Source organism: Pholis gunnellus (assembly GCF_910591455.1).
Source record: "Pholis gunnellus genome assembly, chromosome: 10".
NCBI lineage: Eukaryota > Metazoa > Chordata > Actinopteri > Perciformes > Pholidae > Pholis > Pholis gunnellus.
In genome coordinates this window covers 16,312,042-16,335,198 of record NC_136537.1, presented here as the reverse complement: position 1 = coordinate 16,335,198, position 23,157 = coordinate 16,312,042, and the positions used below count along the sequence as shown (strand labels likewise).

General features: G+C 42.1%; 1 protein-coding gene across 1 annotated transcript in view; it reads left to right on the top strand.

Annotated features, from left to right (window-relative positions):
• kdrl (kinase insert domain receptor like) overlaps positions 1–23,157 on the top strand; it is a 43,218-nt gene that overhangs the window by 5,942 nt on the left and 14,119 nt on the right. Inside the window, exons 2-24 of the mRNA XM_079167010.1 lie at positions 600–690; positions 2,499–2,710; positions 4,219–4,340; positions 5,477–5,636; positions 5,740–5,879; positions 5,962–6,133; positions 6,337–6,466; positions 6,616–6,785; positions 8,237–8,393; positions 10,302–10,422; positions 13,062–13,170; positions 14,230–14,514; positions 14,699–14,845; positions 15,482–15,610; positions 17,136–17,242; positions 17,754–17,883; positions 18,572–18,676; positions 20,452–20,565; positions 20,739–20,827; positions 21,007–21,160; positions 21,887–21,984; positions 22,439–22,561; positions 22,903–23,014. Coding sequence (XP_079023136.1) covers positions 600–690; positions 2,499–2,710; positions 4,219–4,340; positions 5,477–5,636; positions 5,740–5,879; positions 5,962–6,133; positions 6,337–6,466; positions 6,616–6,785; positions 8,237–8,393; positions 10,302–10,422; positions 13,062–13,170; positions 14,230–14,514; positions 14,699–14,845; positions 15,482–15,610; positions 17,136–17,242; positions 17,754–17,883; positions 18,572–18,676; positions 20,452–20,565; positions 20,739–20,827; positions 21,007–21,160; positions 21,887–21,984; positions 22,439–22,561; positions 22,903–23,014 — 3,177 coding nt within the window. The remainder of the gene's footprint in view (positions 1–599; positions 691–2,498; positions 2,711–4,218; positions 4,341–5,476; positions 5,637–5,739; positions 5,880–5,961; positions 6,134–6,336; positions 6,467–6,615; positions 6,786–8,236; positions 8,394–10,301; positions 10,423–13,061; positions 13,171–14,229; positions 14,515–14,698; positions 14,846–15,481; positions 15,611–17,135; positions 17,243–17,753; positions 17,884–18,571; positions 18,677–20,451; positions 20,566–20,738; positions 20,828–21,006; positions 21,161–21,886; positions 21,985–22,438; positions 22,562–22,902; positions 23,015–23,157) is intronic.

Sequence of the window (23,157 nt, the reverse complement as noted above, 5' to 3'; positions counted from 1 at the left end):
AAGGAAATCACATATGTGACTGTGACACCTCCTGTTCAGCAGTGAGAATCAGTGTTTCCAATGTTGATCACTGTTAAAGGGACCACTCAACAGTTACAGCTGGCTAGAGGCCACCTTTGATTCAAACATGTCGACCCCGGATTTTCCCCCGTGATAATGAAATACAGTAATAGCACTTAGAGTGCAGGGTCGGAAAAATGACTTGTTCCTAAAAGAGAGGAAGGCAGCACCCATTAAAGGAGGTTGAGCGGTGGATTTAGAGGTCTAACATGCTCCCAGTATCCCCCCCCCCCCCTCTATTCCACCTTCTTTCTTTCTTTCTGCTCATTCCAGACCACTATTCATTCTACAACTTGCCCTCCCAGCACCGGAAACACCCCCAGTGCTCTCACAGCAGCCCATCACTTGCATAAGAGGCAGGAGCATGTCGGCACAAAGTGAACCCACATGCACAGCGCTGAACTGATTCATGGGGGATTTCCTACAATCTGTTTTTTACTGTTTTGAGACAAACAACATTAATGAGATGCTGTAAATATGCATGTTTGTAGGCCTTTCTCACTAGTAGTGCTCTATGTATGTGTGTGTGTGTTCAACAGGACACTTGGAGACGGAGCACTCGCCTAAGATTCTGCCCTCTGACAATCCCCTCATTCGACCTAAGGACGATTTGTTGAACCTCATATGCAGGTATGCAACACACTGATTTGTGTCAATGCCAAGTGAACCAAAACGACAAATGAGTGTTCAATGTGATATTCAGCTAATATAGTACGTTGTTACAGGTTAACCTACCCAAAGGTACTACAATTGTAATAGACAATAGACAATAGACCAGTAGACAATTGTAGTAGACCATCAGCAAGAAGATTAGCTTTTTCTATAAAGTTATTCTTAATACTGCTTATCGTGGCCACGAGATTGGATTCCGTGCGAAATCAAATGAAATCATGCAGGTCCACCAGAAACTCCTTCAGCTCAGACTCCAGCAGCAACCAGCCCACCGCGGACAGACCCAGATCCAGCTTCAACCTGCAGTTAAAAGCTCTGGCGGGGGGAGGAGAGCTCAGCGCCCGGCAGCATTGTCTCCTCCTCCAGCTAGAAGCAGAGCTTTGCTTCGCTGCTCCTCCGATCCCCACTGGGAGCAACACCAACACCATGCTGCTGGAGACCCAGGCCGTATCGCTGGGCCCACTGAAGGGAGACACGGGAGAACCAGAACCAGGACTGTGCTGGGCAGACTGTCAGACCCTGTTCCATTTAAATGGGAGGTTTTCTATAGGGACAGCGGTGCTCGGAAACAATACCACTTTTGTACACAGGGACCGGCAAAATCAACACAAAATGAATGTTCCGTGTAGTAGCTTTAAGTACATTTTGTTTTGTTACTTTTACTCCCCGTTACGTAACATTTTCAATGAAGGACTTTTACTTGTATTTGTGGTATTTATACAATAGCTTAAAGGATCTGAATACTTATTCCACCACTGCATGTAGACTTTGAATAATATGTAAATTCCTGATTGACAAAAGTAAGTATTTTGTCACGCAGGAAATCCTAAATATCTGTTTTTGCAATAATCAAAGAAGTTCATGGCCCTAGTGTTTCTTGCCCTTTCTTGGTCAGTTATCAGAAGAGAGGAGTCAGTGTCTGAACTGTCACTGCAGCCATAAAGTTTAGCCTCTTGTCTCATCACATGACAGAAAGGCCAGGGGGAAAGTAAACGGCACATGCCTGGGCCTCACGACACTTGCTGGCTACAAAGATGCTGGGACAATCCTTGACAAGAACAAGTGGCAGACCACATTTATCAGCCTGTTGCAATTTCCTTTTGGTGGGACCAAAGTGTGCTGCATTCACATTTGTTAAGAATTTTGAGAGCCTTGCATCATTTTGTAGGCCCCCAAGGAATGTCCAGGAACTCATATCTATCTAAAGTAATGCTTCCCTACAAGGCCATATGCTAAGATGCCTGGCCCATACCGTCTTGTTTTCTGTCACTGGACGAGAGCTGGAGGTTGCTTGACCCAAAATTCTGCAGGCAAAGGCAGTGGTATGCAAGACATGTTTGATGTTCCTCTGGGATCTCTTTAATGAGAGTTTTAAAATGGAGGCTGTGTGGAAAGAATGTGTTAGCTGAGCACATCATTCAGGAGAAGCATGTTCCCATGTGAAAGTTCAAGTAACTGGATGACTCCAGATGAACTCAAAATAAACTTGAAATGAACATCAAGTCAGAAAGTTCCAAGGGGAGAACAGCCGCTGCCTAAATGAAAAAGCTTGTGAGTTGCCAGCTGTGACACTTTTCCTCGAAATGGATTCGAAATACAAGTTTTTGATTCAATGCTTTGTTGCCAGAAAACAGACCCACTGTAATGTGATGTGTCAAATTAGAGAGAAAAACAACATATTTGGTATTTAATATTGTTTTAAATGTTCTGCACTCAGCCTCAGTCATCAAACGGTAATCTAATATTGTCCCTCCGTCTTCTGTCAGAGGTCATGGCCTGCTGCACTGGACACTTGGTGATCCCAGACGATCGATCTCATCAGAGGGCGTGAAGGTGGAGCCGTGTGATTCCAGACATCACTCTCACTGCAGCAAACTGACAGTCACGGGCTTAAGTGTCAATGACACAGGAAGCTACAGCTGTAACTACTCCAAGAACGGTTTTGAACACATCACCTCGATCTACGTCTATGTCACAGGTGAGACCTGCAAAGCGCTCTCGCCAGTTCAGATTATCTGTGGTTTTTATCAAATGCAGTAAATGAACCAGTGGGAATAAGAGAATGTAACAGAAACCTGTGCAGTCTCTGATAGATTTATGACACTGACATTTTCCCCTCCAGTCCAGAATGTGCGTAATTTTCTAGATTGAGAAAAACTGAATGTAATGTTTAGAAATACAAATACAAGTCAAGACTCCTGATGAAAGACAGGTTTTCAGAGGGGGATTGTCGTCTGCTGAAGCAAGAGGAGGGCTATGGAGTTGAACTGAGCCCACAAACAATGGCACATAATGGACAGAATACGATGGCTGATGAGCAATTTCCTGCAAGATACGAGAGCTGGAAAACACCCATTTTAGCAACCAAAAAAAAAAACGTGTCAGCAAGAACAGAAAAGAAAGAAAAAGAAAAAAGTTGAAAAAAGGGAAGAAAGTTTTGAAGAAAGAATGAAGGAAGAAAATACAGAAAAAGACAAAAATGTTGCAATTGTACACACTTTGCATGACTACGGTTATTCCTTACATTTAGGAAGCTGACTTTAATCTACAAGCATTCAGATTCTAGTGCCACAGCTCTCCTATTCAGAAAGAGAGAGAGAGACAGAGAGAGAGAGAGAGAGAGGAGGTGGTTTCTTTACTACTATGGAGGTGGAAGGGTTAGCGTGATTGCACGGGAAGCCCTGGTCATTTCCGGTTCCAGCTACTGTTCTCAGAAGTCTCCGCTAAAGTGTCACATGGCACCAGTTACAGTTACAAAATCATTGAGATGGAAATTGTGTTGGGCGGCATAAGGAGAGCAGATTTTGAGTGTCAAGTCAACATCAGCCCATTTTAGCTAGATGTGTGTGCTTTTTGACATTTAATATAATATATATAAAGATAAAATCATGAAATATTGGTCTAAGGGATGTGAAATAGTTGTAGACAATGGCTAAACTAAATGCTGGATGCACTTTGTTCCCTCTCCGTGAATGTGGCTCCCAGGCCGCCTGCTGTGCCTGTGTTTAGTCTAAAGCTTTCTTTTCAAAGCCCTTCAGCTGTTTATTACATAATTTTTCATGCTTACTTTTCAAATAATGGTTCCTTTATCACACCACGGCTGCTTGACCTCACACCAATTGCAGACTATTTGTGTAGTCGTGAATTTCCCACATCGGCCGTGTGATGCCTGGCTGCCCAGTAGGAACAAACCACTAGCCTGATTGCTCTGTCTGTGCTCTGCTGCCTTATCCGGTTAGAATGAACTGATCTGGGATTTGATTTCTGTGTTGGATGCCCTGACATTGCCCCGATTCAATTGCACAGCTAAACTCAGCTCTAGCGTAACAGCTTATTTCAGAACAACAGCTGTACATTTGCTACAAAACATGGTTATCCCAAAAGACTAAATGTAAGTGTCCACATCTGCTTTGAAATGCGATTTCTGACTGACCTGTATTTTAGATCTCACTTATTTCGAGTTGTTTTGTTTTTTTTGTTCTTCAGATCCCGAGCAACCATTTGTGGAGCCCCATAGATCTAAAATCTTGGGCATCTACAGGCATGAGACCAGCCTGGTGGTTCCCTGCCGGACGTCCTCTCCTGATACTATTGTTACACTCACAGGGGTAAGGTCTCTCGAAGACAAACACTTTACACCTTCTGCTTATGATTGTGCTGTATAGTAATACACTGTATGTGCTCCAAAGACCTGGTTGCACATGGATTTAAAAAGTAAATCACACAGTACACCATCTCCGAAAGCCAGAATGCTATTAACACCACAGCAGGGCATCCTTATCGTATCCTTTTCGTCTTTGACTTGAGGCATCTTGCTGGTTCTCACACCCTTTGTGTGTTAAATCACTTGAGCATACAGAAACAGACCAGAGACAGTGGCTTGTCTCGAGTGAAGCTCACAGGCGACGATGGGAGTCATTCTGTCTGCTTCCTGTAAGAGCAGGAAGGTGTTCCAAGAGTGTGTTTCTCAAAATAGACCCTCAGACTAAATTTAGCCCCCCTTCTCTTACAAACATCAGGAAATCCAGGAGAAAAAGAGTACACACTGTGTCCAGTCACAGGAAACAACAGGGAACTTATCATGAGGATTGTAACATTTGATACCAGAGTGCAGCTAAAGATGTCAGTGGAGGAGAGCTCCCTCAGTGATGTGGTTTGCACATGGCTTTTTCTCTCTCTGTCAAACGTAAGAACCTGGTTGTGGTCACCAAAGACAGCATGAAAACCATCTTGACAAAGCTACCATGCCAACCACAAAGGTGTGCGCTTCTTGTCATTGATATAATATGTGACATGGCGGCTGCAGTGGACAGTCACATCTGACTCAGATGGCACAGATAGTGGTTGTGAGACCTTCCTGCTGTTGGTGAATCTATGGCACTCCTCCTTTCTGCTCCCTTTCCTTCCTTCCTTCCCTTGCCTCCTCTCCCAGCCCAACTTCTGGCCTGAGAACAAACAGCAGCAGGCACGTACATCCTTTTTCCGAGTCAACGCTGTTTTGTGCTCCATTGCATAAAATGATTACAGAGGTTGCACTCCACAAAACAATAAAAACTAATTTGATATTCACTCTAACAGATGTCTGTCCCCAGCTGAGCCCAGCAGAGCATGAGTTACATGTTAAATGAAGTTGAGAGCATAACACTTCAGTCTGTCTGGCTCAGTGTTCTTTACGAACATCACGAATGTCACCAAATATCCACGGTACCGACAACCCTTCTCTGCTCTACTCTCTTGATTGCAGCATCCACCTTTATCAGAGAAGGTCACTAAGGAAATAGTCTGGGATCCGAAGGTTGGATTCAAGATTCCCTATCTACCCAATACTGAGTATAGCATGCTCACCTGTAAAACCATGGTCAACGGTCGTGAACTCAAGTTATTATACATCCCTAGGAGAATGAGTGAGTCTGTTGTCTTTCTAACCATCTTGCTCAGTTCAAAAATATAGATTAGTGTCGATTACTCTGTTTCTCTGTCTTCTTATATTTGTCACCATTTTTACAGCTCGTGTTCTGAAGAATGTGACGATCACCCCAAATAAAGTCGCCAAAGTGTTGGTTGGAGACACCCTCATGCTCAACTGTACTGGTGAGACCAGCTTTAATGGAAGAATCAACTTCACATGGGATTTTCCAAAGAAGAAAGTAAGTTCAGGATTTACTTTTGATTTAGCGCTGCTATATGTTAAACACACCGTGGAGTTTATAGTTCCTCCTTTGTCCTCAGGAAAATCAGTACTATACCAAAAAGACGACAGACCGCCCTGCTAATGCTCTAGTGATGAGCAAGGCTTTAATTTTGCCAAACATTACCATGGAGGATCAGGGGACGTACCACTGCAAGGCTGACCTTGAACCCACGATATACAAAAATGTCTCAGTAACAGTCCTTGTCTATGGTGAGTATGCTTTGGATGGATTTAAAATCAGGTGACGACTTCCATGAGCTCCAAAGTTTATTACAAAGCATAAAAACGCAACAAAATGATCACACACATTTTAACTTCTAAATAATCCTCACTGTGGTGATTCTACAATGAAATGATGGTAAAACTTTGCTTTTCGATGGATTCTAATGTCTGTCATTAATCTTTTGTTCCAGAGCATCCATACCTCTATGTCTCCTATAAGCCTCGTCAGCCTGGTGGTAAGGTTACTGTTAAAGAAGGTAAAAAGAAGCTTATGTTTGCCCCCAAGGTCGACGCTCTGCCACCAACAGACATGTCAGCATGGTAAGTAATGCTCTAAAGTCCCAATAAAAACTGATGATTATGTATTGAGTGAACGAGCACCTTTATGAGTCAACTTTCCACTCACTTCTTTCATTGATTCTTGCTCTTTATCCATGGTTTAAAAACCTTTCAATGCCTCCAATGTTTAGGTATAAGGATGGGGTCCCTATCAAGAAGAATTCCACCTGTTACAAGAGGGCTGGTTACAACTTGATCATCTCTGATGTGCAGCAGAAGCATGCTGGGGTCTTCACCATAAGCCTGGGCAACCAAGTGAAGGGCTTGTACAGGAATCTGAGCTACACGCTGGTAGTCCACGGTAAGCTGTTGCCATGAACCTGATAATGACTGCTGATCCTAAGGAAATGAAGCAGTGCCTTGGCTGCCCCAGCACTGTAGCAGCTTTCAGTGCAGTTCACTGGACTGCAGGTAGCAACTCTAGTATGAGAGGAATTTGGGGGCTTGTTGATTCCAGGGCTGGATTGACGTAGCAGGGGCAGCTGTTGTTGATTATTGGGGCTCTTTCGGGGGGCTTGGCGCAGTGTGTAAATGGCCTGGGCTCTATTCTGTACGCAGATTCCAGCCGCTCCAGACCCCCCCTAGTCTCCAGCATTTATTTGCATCCTCACCATGTGTATATACAGTGCAGCTCATATAAACAACATGTTCCATACAATATGTAGACAGCTTGAGGAAAACAAGGACTGAGCATGTAATTGATTGTTTTAACTGAATACTACTGATAACTGTTAACACTAGAGGTTATAAATGTTTATGGGTGTTAGGTTGAAACTTGGACAAAGTCTGCTTACTATAGAGAACAGAGAAGTGTGCGTCAGCTACTTCAAGCTTGTCATGGGGGGGGGGGGCAACGCTATATTCATTGCAATCCCAATAGTGTGCCAAAAAGTGTAAAATCAGCTCCCTGTGGTTTGTGTACACTTTATTTATGATCCTTAACTGTCCTGCTTCACAAAACTTTGATTTATTGGAATCACAAAAGCATAAAACACACAGCCACAACTAAACACAGTGAAGGGAGATTCCTGGTATCAATTATGGAACTATTTCATCAGTTGTTTAGGGCTGTCAGAGTGCTCCAGATTATGAATGTGTCCTACGTGATGGCGTGTGCGTGGCGGGATGCAGGTTTTGTGGTTTGCCTAGCTATGTCGGGGCGACTTTCAATCAGAGGGTTGGTGGTTCAAACCCCGGCTCTGCCGCCGGCACCACTAGTTGCACGTCGATGTGTCCTTGAGCAAGACACTTAACTCCGAAAATGGCTCCCGTAGCTGTGCCTACGGTATGATAGCATCTAAAATGTAAGTCGCTTTGGATAAAAGCGTCAGCTAAATGACTGTAATGTAATGTAATGTCGCTGTGTGTAGCCTGACTATCTAAGCTGTTCAAAATGGACAGCATGGCTAGGTGATGTGGACCGGCACAAGGATCTCTGTCTGTTGTTGATGGTTGATACACTGATGGGCACGGGCCACTGTGGGGTCACTCTTGGACCTACAGCCCCGGGCTATCCTGCCATTCTTCTCCTACACAACGTCCAAAGGACAACTGGTGTGCACCTTTTTCATTGCCATCCATCATGACTGCCGGCCCTCATTATAAAGACATTATGAGATTCCACAGTGGGCTGGGATGGTGGCTGGTTGATCTAACCTGTTGTCGCTCTCTCTTTATCTCGCTCTCCCTGTGTTGTTGTGTTTGTGTCTGTGTCTGTACTTATGTGTGTTTATGTGCACTTCTCTCTCACAGTGAAACCAACCATTTCAGAGGCAGAGCTTGCCACTGTGGACGTGCAGCCCTACATGTTTGGCAAACAGCATCAGCTAACCTGCACTGCTTATGGGATACCCTTGCCAGAAATCTTTTGGCTCTGGCAACCGTGTCAGTCAGACCCTGCATTTATAAAGTGAGTCACCATCTTGCTATATTCACAAAAACTGAAACGGTCAAACTAGATTTTCTGTAAACTTCGTCCAATTTTGAAGAATTTAAAACACATCAAAGGGAAAGTTTTCCTTGATGTCATGAATACCTAATCTGAATAACATAACCTAATTCAAAATCAATTACATGCTAATTACAAAGTGGTCCTCCTGGATTGAGTGTGGTGTTTTACTCAGTTACAGGTATACTGTATGTTCAGATTTAGCTGGCAGTTTACAGGAGATTCAAATATTTTATTCTGGTTACTCAAAACACAGTTTGTATGTTTATTATCTGTCCGGCTGAACAAAGATGGTAAATCATGTAAATGTGTCTGCTTCTGTAAATACTAAGTCATGTTTGTTATATTGCATAGCATTTGCACAAATTGCACACCTGTGTTGGAGGACAAAAACTTATATTTTGTAAAAATCGTATTATTTGTATTCACAAAAAACAGCATCATAGACTTAACATTACATACTTGTAGGGTCCAGACCCACCAGACCAGCCCGGGGATCCCACTGTCAAACAGATCTACATTGACTAAATTGACTCTGGCCCAGAATACGACACATTAATCAAAGAAACGGAGCCCTCGAGAGCTGCCCTCTCGTTTGTGGTCAGTGGCTTTGTAGGCTGAAGGGGAAAAATAGGGGAGATGTATTAATCTCAGATTCCCAGAGCTCCCGGACAGAACTGAGTGTATGAGTGACTGTGCATGAATACCGGCCTGGTAGTGAACCCACAAACAAGATGAACATTCCCTGAGATCCTGGCTCGTCAATGGCAGCAGGAGACCTACGAGTCGTAAGATCAGGGAAACAATGGGTCATTACCCTTGGGTTATCAGGCCTCAACACCATTACCAGAAACAACATTGTGGACCACTGCACACCAAAGAGACGAAATTCTGTTACATACTCAATGGTGTTAATCCACCAGTGCCTCTATTGTTTCATTTATTCAACTCTCTCAAAAACCTTCTTGTACTTGCCAGATTCATGACAAACTATTTCTGAGCATTGAGTCAGAGCAACTCTTTCTGCCTGGCCTAAAGATAATCAGGGCTGGCACCATGAACAGTGGCAGGCAGCTAATGAGACAAAGGAACAGCTATAGCCTGGTGGGAGGCCAATTGTGCAAAATGTTTGTTTTATACAGCCCTGACCCTGTAAAGTACCTGTCACTGTAAATCCAGTATTTAGCCCTTCAAGATCATATCTCATCTAAATCTTTGGGAGTTTGGAGGGGACACGCAGAGAGTGGGGAAGGTTTAGAGGTGAGGGAAGCTCGCTATGTTGGATGTGGAATGAGGCTGATAGGGTAAGGGGCAGAAATATGGGGGTGTCTTTATCGCCAGGTTGAGAAGTTATCAGCTGTCCCTTGTTGACCGCCAAGGTCTTAGGATCAACCTTATCTCCTCTGGCCAGAACGTGTGGGGGGGGTGTTTCCTGTACGAGGTGACGCATAGCACAGCCCTTCCTGTCGCTGTTGCTGTTTCCTCCTCTGCTTCTCCTCTCATCAGGCTGATTGTTCCCCACCACGGGCGGTGAAGGGTTTGGGGGTTGGTGGTCTAATGAATGCTTTCTCTTGGTTTTATAACCCAGACAATCTGGTCTAGACCTGGATTCGACCCACATCAGTCTCAGTGGTCTTTTAAAATGCCCTCACCCTTTCAGAAGCAGGGCTTTTAAAGTACGATAGCACATTGTACTTTATAATCGTGTGATTTAAGCAGGATATGTTCTAACGTAACATCAAGTTTCCCAATTTAAACAACATGAGAGTCTTTTTTTTCTGTGTTGTATTGTTTAAGGTCCAACACATCTGCATTTGTCTCCATGCATACTGATTGCGTATTTCTTATTACATTTTTTCTGTCCTACAGTTGCAGTTACAATGCTGACATCAAGCCTCTTCCGGTCAACATTGTTGACAAGGGGAATTACTCCCACAACTGGATTAAGAGCATAAATGACAAGCCTGAGCTGGTTAAAGGAAAAAACAAGGTATGTGGTTAAACTTTATTTTTTAGTGTTTCCACATGGGTTTGAAACAACAGATGCACATAATGAAATGTGGTTGACAAGTATCAGTGACCAACTCAACAGTAAGATTTATATGAGAATTGGATCAAGAAGAAGTCTAAGGATCAAGGGAATAGCACAAAAGCTAGGTCAGATTCAAGTAGAAACCTCTTGTGACCGGGGCTTGAAAGTCAGATGTAACATCTGAAATCCATAAATCCTTACAATTTTCCTGCTTTTGGCAGTGATGCTGTACTTTTTTTCACTGAAAGTGATTCATTTTGTCTGCAGTAGTTTTGACTTATGTAACTGTGACCAAAACCCATGAAAAAGCCCTCAGCAGTCCCTTTTGAAGAAATCAGTCTTGTTTTTTATTGTTGCTCTTAAAAAAAATCTTGATTTATTCTTGGAATAAACAACCAAGAAAATATGGGAAACATTCTTTTTTTTTACACATATGATGTATTGCATCTGAAAAGGAAGATGCTATATTGATAAATAAGGTACATTTACAATATAAATGCAACATACTTGGATAACTGCATTGGTTTTCTTTCCTATAATAAGCAAGATCTGTACCAGACTGTTCCTGTACTTTGAAATGGTGAACCCATAACACATAGACACAGTTCATTTTCCTATAATGGAGTGACATACACATTCACAGTTCTTTCATATGAAGAAGGCCTGTAACTGAAGCCGCTGCAGCTTCATCCTGGGCCTTGCCAAAGAAACATCTTTTATTCTGACATCAGTTAATCTTTTCTGCTCTTGGATCTAAACCTTGTAAACAGTGCAAAAGCTATATGGCTTAAGCCATGTGTGAAAACAGACTTTTATAGATTCTACCCTACACCATTACCTGTGACGAAGAGCCACTGCACACACTGAAAAACAGCTGGAACTGTGCTTTTGTTATGTAAGCATATTGTGCTGTAATTGCACATAATGTAATTATAAAAGCAAGCTTTGATCATGAAAACAGTGTATTTAAGCAGCTAGAAATAGTCTGTCACACCAACGCATTAGGCACATTTAGTTGTCTTACGCCTCAATTATTTATTTCTGCAAAATCAACACTCAGGTTTGAATGTCGGATCTACGAGTCCATCAGCTTTTCTTAGGAAACATCAAACACATGTTTTTGTGCAAACCTAAACACAATATGGAAACTGTAGACAAATGTCCTGTGGGAGCCGTTTACTAAAACTGTTCACCCCAAACATAATTAAGAGCAGGCCTCCTTTGCCTCTATAGGTTTAGGTTAAAGAAACCCATTACAGCAGAATGGGCCAAGTAAGGCACATATTCGTTGTTATAAAGGTTTTCAGCTAGAGAAAAGAATCCATGATCATTCTCAATCCAAACTTTTCGTTCACTGTTTTCACCTGTATTTCTGGTTCATAACTAAGTGGTTCATTGTCTGCTGCTCTCTGATTAAGCACAGAATGAAACCCACAATCATATAATAATTGTAATTTTGGCAATTTTCATAGGGCATCAGTTCTGATATGTCTCTGACATAAATTGGGAGGCACCACTTATTTACAAGTACTTGTGGCCAAACGCTGGTGCTTTATGAGGGTTAGGACTAAGGGTCAATGATAACAAGCAGAAGTTTAAAAGAACAGGGGTTTGTTGGAAGTGAATTCCTCTCTGTCACCCCACATAAATCCTTTTGGCCCGTGAATAAGAACGTAGTCAAGGCCGGGCCTTTCAGTGCCTCCCCAGAAGGCCCAGTAGAGAGGAAGACTGGCCTGGGTCATAATATAAGGAAAACACAGGGGGGCACAGAGGTCACAGTGCGTCTGGTCAGGTCACCTCTTGGGGACTGTGCACAATTGTTTAAATGACTGTGTTCGAGCTTGGGTTACATCATGGTGAGTAATAGCCGTAACATAATACCATAAGGCCACTCCATCACTGTTTTGACAAGTGTCAGAGCAGCACGAATCGAACAATATGATATAACTTTTAAACACACATTCTGTTACTGCCTGAGTGTTTGTATCGTGAACATTGTTTCATGGCTACCGCTGTGTGTCTTGAGAGTCAGCACAATCACTCCTACAAGCCCAGGAAGTTTAGGCCAGCATACACCCAGACAATACACCCACATCATTCACTCTCTTTGATGAGGCTAACTGGCCCCCAAAAAACAGATGTCAACCTGAACACTAAGCAGAGCCCCACGCAGTCTGGCCCTCACCCAAGTTTCACTTATTATTTTGTCTATTTAAGCCATTGAAATGTTGAACTGGTGCAATGATAAAATTGAGTATGGCGTTAGAAGTGCTTTCCAGGAAATCGACCTCGAGCCGTGGCACTAGATCTATAGTACAGGTCTGAAAGCGACTCAGCGGGTTCTAAACTCCAGATGTATCCTTTCATTAATGTTACGCACTGGAGAGTATAAATCAAACCAGGCTCTGGACCTCTTACCCGCCTGTTAACAGCGACTCGCTGCTCTGATGGTGGTTGAACCTTAAAGATACGTCACGCTGAAAGTTCAAGTCAAAGCGGAATTCTGAATTGTGATGTTAAGCATTTGTTGTTTATCTCGACATGTTTTCTTTCTGTTTGGAACAATCAGTGATAATTGCCCCTCTTATCCCAATTAGACTGTGAGCACCCTGGTGATAGGAGAGGCTATCATGTCAGGAAACTACACATGTGTGGCCCAGAATGAAGTTGGCAATAGCACAATGACGATCCCTTTCTACGTTGACGGTAAGTGGGTCACCAGAATATGAGAGCTGAAATATTTAAATATTTAAAAAGTGCAAACAGAGTTTTATTGCAATAATAGCAAAATGCACCATACTGTGCACGGGATTCTTTCAAATGATCTACACCTACAGTACACGCTGTAATGGATTGCAAGAACAGCGAAGGAATGTGCAGATTGCATTGTGCAATAAAGAAACCAGAGGGGGGCATTAATTGAAACCATCTTCCACTGTAGCTGAGTGGCTTCAGGGTGGAAGAGAGGCAAACATGTCCTGAGCCATATGGAGTGAGATAATGGCACGCTTTTAAAAATAACTATGAATAGCATGCATTCCTGCTCTGCTGCCAGCAGATCATTCCTCTTTCTCTGTCAGCTTTCTGCTAGGAGAGTTCTAGAGTTTCGAGAGTTCCCAACATAAGTATCCATTAAGACAGTCATGTATTAATAGTGAGGATGAGGTGTCACTGCAACAAAGTGAATCACAATTCCTTAAAAGCTGAGTGAATCACATCTCCTGAGGGGTGACGGATTGCTTTTGGAGAGGGATGTATGCGGGTGAGCCCAAGCTTGAGGGGATGCCAAGGGCCAAAAACGTGTCTCCCAGAGGGAGAGAATTCCCGAGAGGAATTCATCTCTCTTCCAGAGGTGAGGAAGATGGAGAATACTGCTAAAAAAGAGAACAGCTGTCTTCTCTTACGGAACACAGAATGCTTTCCAGCAATCTGAATAAACAAGCTGAGTCTGGTTCCCCTGGGGCCCAGACTCAGCTTCTCTCCAATCGGATGAGTGCAGCAGCGCCGTCAGGCATGCAGTCCCCTGGTAACGTGCTTCCAATTAACAGTGATGAAACAGGAAATAACTGCAAATTTGACATTCCTGGCATTGCAACAAGCAGCAAGTATTGTCCAACACAGGATGCGTGTCTCTGTTCGTGTAAAACAGATGATGTGGAATGCTCTTTATTCATAATTAGTAACTTTTGTTGACCCCCATCTGATCATTGAATGTATCTGGAACTGAGGATGATTCAACATCATTGAAATCCATTTTCACACTAGATCACCCTGAGGAAATCACCATCGAACCTCGGGCAGCCATCGAGGGGGATGACGTCACTCTGACCTGTCGGGCAGCTCGCTACCTTTACGAAGACCTACACTGGTTGGATTCCAGGAATCAAACAATCACTTACAACGTGTCCAGTCTCCAGATCAGCCGCTACTCCATTTCTCTTTCTCTCCATCTGCATAACGTGTCCCAAATCAGCACTACAGGTTACAAGTGCCAAGCACACAAGCTCCACAAGAGGGTTGAACTCAAGACCGCTGCACTTTTTGTGGATGGTGAGTTAGAGGAGGATATAAGAAACTGATTGATCTCATAGTCAGCTGATATATGTTGATAATAATTCTAGCACACACAGAAAACAAACTTGCAACACTTGATAAGTCGCTGTCTGAACAAGACAGTAATAGAGAAACAGCAGCTTTAATTCAAACCTTTTTTTATGTTTTGGTTTTTGTGCAGTGAGAAAAAGCCCCTGGCTGAGTCAAAATCTGACTAATCAAGATGTGAACAGTAGCAGCACCCTGATGCTGGCCTGCTTTGCTCTGGGAGTTCCTCGTCCGTACATCATGTGGTACAAAAATGGCATTCAGGTGGAGGAAGGACCAGGTAACCTGAGAATGCTATTCCATGTGCTATGATTATCATATGATATGGTACAATTTTATAATATTGGTTAACAGTGGCACAAGTGCAATCCTGCCGCAGAACTGCACAACTGGATGATGGGCTGATTCAGAGTGCGGGTGATGTCATTTCTGAAGATGAATTTATATTTCCAAAACCCGAAAGTGCCTATCTATGCACACTGAAGACATTTGTGCAGTTAAGCTGCACTTACTGTTGCAATCGTTTGTATAATTACGGCCTGTTGGCAAAGTAAAGGTTTCATTCAGGTGTATTCAGGTTTTCATATTTGCATTTACACGCACACTGTGAGAAGATAAGTATGCTAAATCCTTTTATGTAATTGCATAACCTGAGCTCCCACAGAAAATATTATTTCTGGCTCATGGTGTTAAAAACATCCTGAGTAGAAATTAAATGATTCTGCATAAACACAACCTGAGTAAGAGTGGGTTACTTTCCAGCCATCATTTTTATAAGCTCAAGTGCCTGAAGATACACTGTAGCATTTCATCTGCTTTTGAACTACTGCCAGTCTGCACAAAAGATTGAGTCCCACATTTTAAATGTCACACCTTTTAAACGTTATCAGTTTGACTGAGAGATTGTGTGTTGCAGGTATCAGTCTGGGAGATGACGGGGTCCTGACCATCGAGAGGGTGAAGAAAGATGACGAGGGTCTCTACGAGTGTGTAGCCAGCAATGTTGAGGGTATTGCGAAAACCAGTGCTGTTGTTACTGTGTTCGGTAAGTCACTCAGACACCTTGAGATATTAACTAACTAACCATCAAAAAAGATCCAACACTCACCAACAACTTGCTGCATTGTCAGTGGAGTGTTGTGGGCTACACATCGCATCAAATACACTAATCATCCGTCCAAAACAGTGGAGTCATTGCATATTCTGCATGTCCAATCAAAACGTCTCAGAGGCCCTCTTGTTTTCTTGTCACCACTACAAATAGCTCACGTCTGACTTCATTATGAAAAGTTTCCCCTGACAGAAAATCTGTGGCTGCCAGGAATGCCAAGTGAATTCCTTCTCGGGTTTTATGACCGAGGCTCTGGCTGAGGGTCTTTACCTTGAGGACATGACCTCTGTGAAGTGTTAAGAGGTCCACTAATGAGTGCATTAGATTGAGTGCTACAACAGCCAAGGGACTGGAAACACACAGTAGATAATTGGAGTAGCATGTCTCTTAACGTGTGTGTGTGCCTGTTGTTGTGGAATATTTCTATGCAGATGCGGGATAAGAGTTGTTTAAAATAAACAGAGTCTGATGAATACTCAAAGTAGTAAGAGTCAATTTATTAGCTTGCGCAAGCGGAGAACAGTTTCACAGATACGTATTGCAGAGTCTGTGGAAGTGACTTCAAAGAACAGTTGCACGTACAGAGTATTTATACACTTAGAAACCATGTCCAGCGCGTTTCGCTGCATTTAGGTACCGTCCATCTCAAAGGTGTTATCGAGGTGTTGTTTCTACAAGGGGCTGGTTCCGCTTTTGCCGTCTGCAAACTGTCATGTTTCTGATGAGTCATGTTTCTTAGAAAGGACAAGTCATGGTGAGTTCATGTTTAAGCACACGAACATGAGTTCATGTTAGGTGCACGAAAGCACACGAACATTGTCTTTACACTGTTATACGGGCCTAGCTGATTACATTGTTTGTTTAAACGTTATACGCACATAAGCATATTTTACCATTACACTGTGTACCTTCACATGTAAATGAATTGACGTGAAGGTCAGGATGGCAGTGTAGGTGAGATTTCATGCATGTAGTTTTTTCCAAATAAATTCTAAATAAGATGAACTTCAATCTCTCTTGAAATTCAACAGTAAGTGTTTTCAATTCCATCTGCACCACAAAGATATTTCAGCAACAGGCTGTATGCGTGTGCTGCTTGGCTGTTTAGTCAAAGATTACATAATACAAGCGCCAGACAAACTTGTTGTGCAGATTCAAGGGATACGATGTTTCAGAGTGTCGACATGGATCGTTAAAAATGTTTGGAAGAAAATATTATCGGAAAAAGTGTGGTATGCATTTCCTAAACAAACCAGAAATAAACACCAAAGTGTGTTTCCATTTCCTTTTTGTAAATAATCTCTCAGAGAATTAACAAATAAACAAAAGATTGACAAATTTGTAACAGAATGTTTTCTTTTGATCCCAATTTTATATGACAATTTATGAGATCATGAAATGTACACAGTGGTTTCTTTGCTAAAGAGGTCTGAGTTGACAATAGTTTTTCTCTTTCCAGGGGACGAAGGGAAGCCAAACGTTGAGGTGATCATTTTGGTGTGTACGGGAGCTGCAGCCACGTTCCTCTGGCTCATGCTTATCCTCTTCATCCGCAAGCTAAGGAAGGTAAGACGTTGTGTTACGTCTTTATATTAGAAAGCATATGAGATTAGCATTGCCAAGATGAGGAAAGTTCAAGTGTCATGGCATTTGTGATTTTTTTTTTTTTGTGGTTTCCGTTTCAACTAATCCGACTAATGATTTCATAGAAGCGACTGACTAATGCTTCTTGTGAAATACAGTTAAATGGAAGGACACATTTAGCCAGTGTTTATGATTTCCACATTTCCTTTGATGAGTTGGAAATGCTGAGCTCGTTTGTTCAGTCAATGTTCAGTCAAAGGAGAACATAATGTACTCCAAAATAAAACAACAAATAAAACAACGAGGAAACATTTATGCACCTTTGATCCGGACAAGTATGCGTAAAGCAAGAATTTATATAGTCAATTCAACATTTTTCACTACTTACTGATCATTTTAAATGAAACAAAAGTTCAAAACTCTGCGTTGTGTCGTGGTTGTCATTGTCAAAAACGTATTAGATAATTCATATTTTGTAATTTAACACCCTCAGCAACCGCCACAGTACAAGATGGGTCCGTCTATCATCATTGACCCTGACGAGTGTCCCCTCGAGGAGCAGAATGATCTTCTTCAGTACGACAGCAGTAAATGGGAATTTCCCCGTGACCGACTGCGACTAGGTGAGAATCCAATGTGCAGGAAAATGTTAAAGATATCATTTTTATATATTACGAGCAACTTTAGACACAGTTAGTTTACGGACAGTTGGTTTCTTTTAAATCGGTTAATCGCAAAGCTGACGTAACTGTTTTAACAATAACAGAATATCCAGAGCCACACATCTCACAATATTAGTGTGTGTAAATAGCTTGCTAGCTGGATGAATGAAAACGTACACAACCCAGCAGGTAATGCCCTTGATGATTTGTTGCGGTGATGAAGGGGATGATGTAGATTTTCTAATGCAAAAATAATTTTACTGTAACTTTCATTTACGTCACTGTTTCTGATTTCTCTGCTTTGAGCATATTGATTGGCATTTTCCTGCACAAGAAGTTCAACCACAAAAGGTTAAAAGTTCATTTTAAAAGTGTTTCATGTTGAGAATATACACAGCCACATTAAGTTACGTGGAATAGGTGTCACCCTTCTCTGCAGCAGCTGTGTAGGGTCATTAGTTATCAGTGACCTACGCTGTCATCCAGTCTTAAGTGAGCCATAAATTCTCTAGAAAAACTGCCTGGCGTGTGTTGCTTTAATTATAGACGCATAGCCTGACTGACAGGGAACCCGGTCTGATTTTTTCTGCCTGAGGGACAGGAAACTCTAATGTCGTCCCACTTATCGAATACCTTCTTCCTTTGCCAGGCAAAACTCTTGGCCATGGAGCGTTTGGGAAAGTGGTGGAGGCTTCCGCCTTTGGGATCGACAAGCTCTCAACCTGCAAGACTGTCGCTGTCAAAATGTTGAAAGGTAAGATTTTTTTAAACTGTGACTCTACTTTAAATTATAGGCATTTATTTTGACAGAGCCACTTGTTCTTTTTCACATATGTAGTATGCCCATGTGGCCCCTCTTGTTTATCCTGGAGGTACCACCACTCATACAGACAGGCCTGCATTAATGTCACAGTGTCTACTGTTGTATGGGTAGCAGATGAATAATGCATGTCATTTCTGCGGAAAGATTTATTTCTTGCGCACATTACAGACTCACAGCATCACATGTGCCTGCAGTTAATGTTTGTATGGCGTATCGGTTCAAAAAGAGCATGCAATGTCTGTTAGAGGTAAGGACTAAGATCTCTAAGCCTGTTCTTGATCAAAAAGATTAAGTGTGTGCAGATCTGACGGCTCAGATCAGAATGTCCAAAATATGCAGGTGAAGAAGAGTTCCAAAGTTGAAGATGCAAGAAACAAATGAGCAATAAAACCATTTTTGCCCCATTTTCGAGATTCCAACATTTGGAATCTATCAGCTGTCTCCGGTCTTTTTCAAGAAGAAATATTTTCGCATTCCAACGTCTCTCCAAATATTTACAACAAATGTTGGATCAAAAATGAAAACAAGAAAACCAACAAGCTGAAAAGTGTTCCTGTTAATGTTATTACTAGAGAAGCAAACTGCAGAGCCATCAGTAATCAGAGATATGGGGATGATGGATCATGAAGAATAGGGCTTATTAGATGTATTGGTCACTGTCATATCATTAATCATGTCTCAGCATAAATCACAGACTCTCTGAGAGGAGCAGACTCTGGCTGTTGTTAGTCGGAGGTCAAACTTAATGTAAAGCAGCAGGTCTCCTCAAATTGACCGTGGTTTAGCTAGAGACTCCCTGGCTGCTTTAGCCTTGAGCTCATAAATATCAGGGCGGTCAAGGCAACATAAAACAACCCCTAAATCTAAATTTTCATAATTCAAAGTTAAATTATTTTTCAAACTTATTAAAGTCGGGTATTAAATGTCTTTTTTACTTTTCAAATTTTGTTGGGCATTCATCTTTGAGGACGTCCTCCATCAAAAAAAAGCCTCTTCATATCGCTGGGCCTAAAGCAATTTTATTATTTTTCCATCATATTTAATGAACTCTCAAAATTAAATTCCCCAGTTATCCATCGAACAGGGTTCAGTTTTTTCCCCACATTCTCGCTACACGTGCAAACTAAGACAGAATTTACTCTTGAAATGTAAGGCAAGGCTGGAAAAAACATCACCTGTATGTTCAGATTGTATATGTACACATGTTGGAATAAGCATATTATTGTCCCCATGCATCCAACGGTTGTGTTTCCAGTTCCAAAAGAAACGAAACTCAAAGGAAACGTGTTCACCACTATTGAAGTATTGATTACATGTTGTGTGTTTGATTGTTTGTTTAACGTTTGTTCCCTCCTGTGTATAAAAATATCTTTCCACATCGGAACAGACCTGCGTAGACTTGCTTCTTTTTCATAGAAGTTATCTTTGCGTACGATCTTAACTGAATCATCTGGCGAGGTGGTCTCATTTTGTTTAATGTCTTCCATCTTAACTTTATAAAAATGAAAATCTGTTTCTTATTATTCTTTCAAAGAGATTGGATTCCAAGCGTTCAAATTGTTGAACGGAACATTGTTGGAGTGAAAATTAAAGGAAAATGAAACACAAGAATCAAATTTATTGTGAGAATGTTCATCCTTGAAGTCCGGATGTTTGCTACACCAACCGATGCTGAACACGTTCTTTATGTGTTTGCATTATTACAGGAGGCGCTACGTCAAATGAGCGGAAAGCTCTGATGTCAGAGTTGAAGATTCTGATCCACATTGGCCATCACCTGAACGTGGTCAACCTGCTGGGAGCCTGCACGAAGCCCGGAGGTGAGCTTTACTACTAAGGAAGGCATAATAAGTGATCCCACTGTTTCAATATGTGGGTATAGAAAATATAATATATAAGAAGAAATTGTCAGTTTAACTTTAAAGTAAAAATTGTCATCTCTCAACTATCACATGATGTAGGAATAATCATGAGAGATATACCATTTTAACAGGCCCATTGATGATGATAGTGGAGTTCTGCAAATATGGCAACTTGTCCAACTATTTGAGAGGCAAGAGAGATGACTTTCTCGTCTACAAGGTGAGTCACGAGCTGCATGATTTTGACTTTTTGATCATTCTGGCAACGAGCTTGTCAGCATTGTGAGCAATGAGGGACCGTTTTTACAACCATATAGAGAAGCCCCATGATGCATGTCAGCAGCAGTGTTTGCCCTCATCTTTTTTTAACATGATATTATGTGTGTGTGTGCTGGTCAGAGCCAGGATGGTAAGGTGGTGTCGTCAGGATCGGGCTGCGAGCTGAGCGAGCTGATGAAGCGCCGCCTGGAGAGCGTGGCCAGCAACGGAAGCTCAGCCAGCTCTGGCTTCATCGAAGATAAGAGCTACTGCGACTCAGAGGAAGAGGAAGAAGGTAAAGGCCAAGCACGTCTTGCTTCCCTTCAACCCCCCTCTGTTTGTCCCTCCTGCTGTCTCCTTCTTCCCCCCCCTCCTCTCACCTCTGCTCCAGCCCTCCTGCCCAGGAATGAAAGCTCCCCTCAGATTGTTTTCTAGCCCGAGTCTGATAGGACATTTCCTCCTCCTGTTCAGCAGTACAATCACTGCAGCAGGAGCCACTGTCACCCCACTGAGTCTGGGGAGGCGTCTGTTTATTTCCTGTCCTGACCTGAGTGTTGCTCTGCTCTGTGGCTCCAGCTCGGACACGGAACTTCAGCCATGTTGTTCCTGATGTGTTATTTCTGGTTTGATTAGCTGTTTACTCAGGTGGGCCAGTGGAAGGACTCCTTGTGAGTTCCTCTCTCAGACCCCCGACCAGCACGCTGGGCCCATAACCACACGTTTCACCTGACATTTGAAAAATAGGAGGAATTGTAACTTGTTTTCATTTCTCGTCTGAAAAGGAAGTTTTAAAGACATTGTGTAGGAGGAGACACGTACGTGATTGTTAAGATTATGTGTATTAGTTTGTTACTGTTTCATCTTCTCTGATTTATCTGACAAAGAGCTGCTGATCACGTTGACTGCATTAAAAAAAAAACACCTGGATGATTTGGATTATTGTCTTTAATGTATATGCCGTATATATCCAATCTGAATAATCTGTCTCACTGGGAAAACTTTGTGTTCTATTGTTTCACAGAATCTGAGGACTTATATAAGAGAGTCCTGACGTTGGAAGATTTAATTTGCTACAGTTTCCAAGTTGCAAAAGGCATGGAGTTCTTGGCTTCCCGCAAGGTATTTTCTTCACATAAATCAGACATCTATCACGACATTTTATTTTAAACAGCTACATATACATCTATGGTGTAAGTGTTGTGCTTTTGGACACATTTTACTCAGTATAGTGAAGGATCGCTGTGCTCACCCTTGTTTACTGTAACTGGAGTGTTTCTCAAGGTTATCAGTCTAGATATCATTCATTGTTCAAGTCATTCATAATTTTGGGGAGGCCGGATGGGACTGATTGAATGAATTGAATGAGAATGCTATTGTTGTAGATAACCTGTTACAGACTGTTTCTTAGCCTGGATATGGAACACTTCATCTCCTATTGTAATACTACTGATGACTTGGCCACATGTTGCTCTGCAAGAAGCCATGCTTCATAGCACGCAGACTACAGTTAAGTCAATGACACGCAGAAAATGTTGCATTGAATACGGTTTTGTTGCTTCCTTTTTTTCATTAGTGCATCCATCGGGATTTGGCGGCACGAAACATCCTGCTGTCTGAGAATAATGTTGTGAAGATTTGTGATTTCGGACTTGCCAGAGACATCTACAAAGACCCGGATTATGTGCGCAAAGGAGATGTAAGTTTATTAGAGTCCAGTCAAGTCTTTTTCCAGCTGTCTGGTTTTTACTGTCTTACAAAAGAAATACTCAGAGCATTTTCATTAATCGATAACATGCGAAACAGTAAACTATCACTGACTTGGCAGAAAAAGTGAAAGAACTGAATAAATACAGCAGTGTTTAGATCAGAGTTTGTTTGAATACTAGATTATGAAACTAAATAAGCTAAATCAAAAGCAGTACCTGCTCACACACTTTAAACCAACTGGCTCTCCACAGATGTGACTGTGTAATTAGTCAGATGTCCACACTACTGAGATAAGAGGGTAAATTATTTCTTATCTTAATATCTGCACAGGCCAGACTGCCGCTCAAGTGGATGGCACCTGAGGCCATTTTTGACAAGATCTACACGACTCAGAGTGACGTTTGGTCCTTTGGTGTTCTCATATGGGAGATCTTCTCTCTGGGTAAGTGTCATGGCTCAGTATTGACCGCTACTTTTATAGTTCACACCCTGCTTATACTAACGTCACACATCCAAACTTAAGCCTCTTTCACAGATAGTTCTTGGTAGATTACTGGAATAACCTCACAGGCACAGCTAATGATT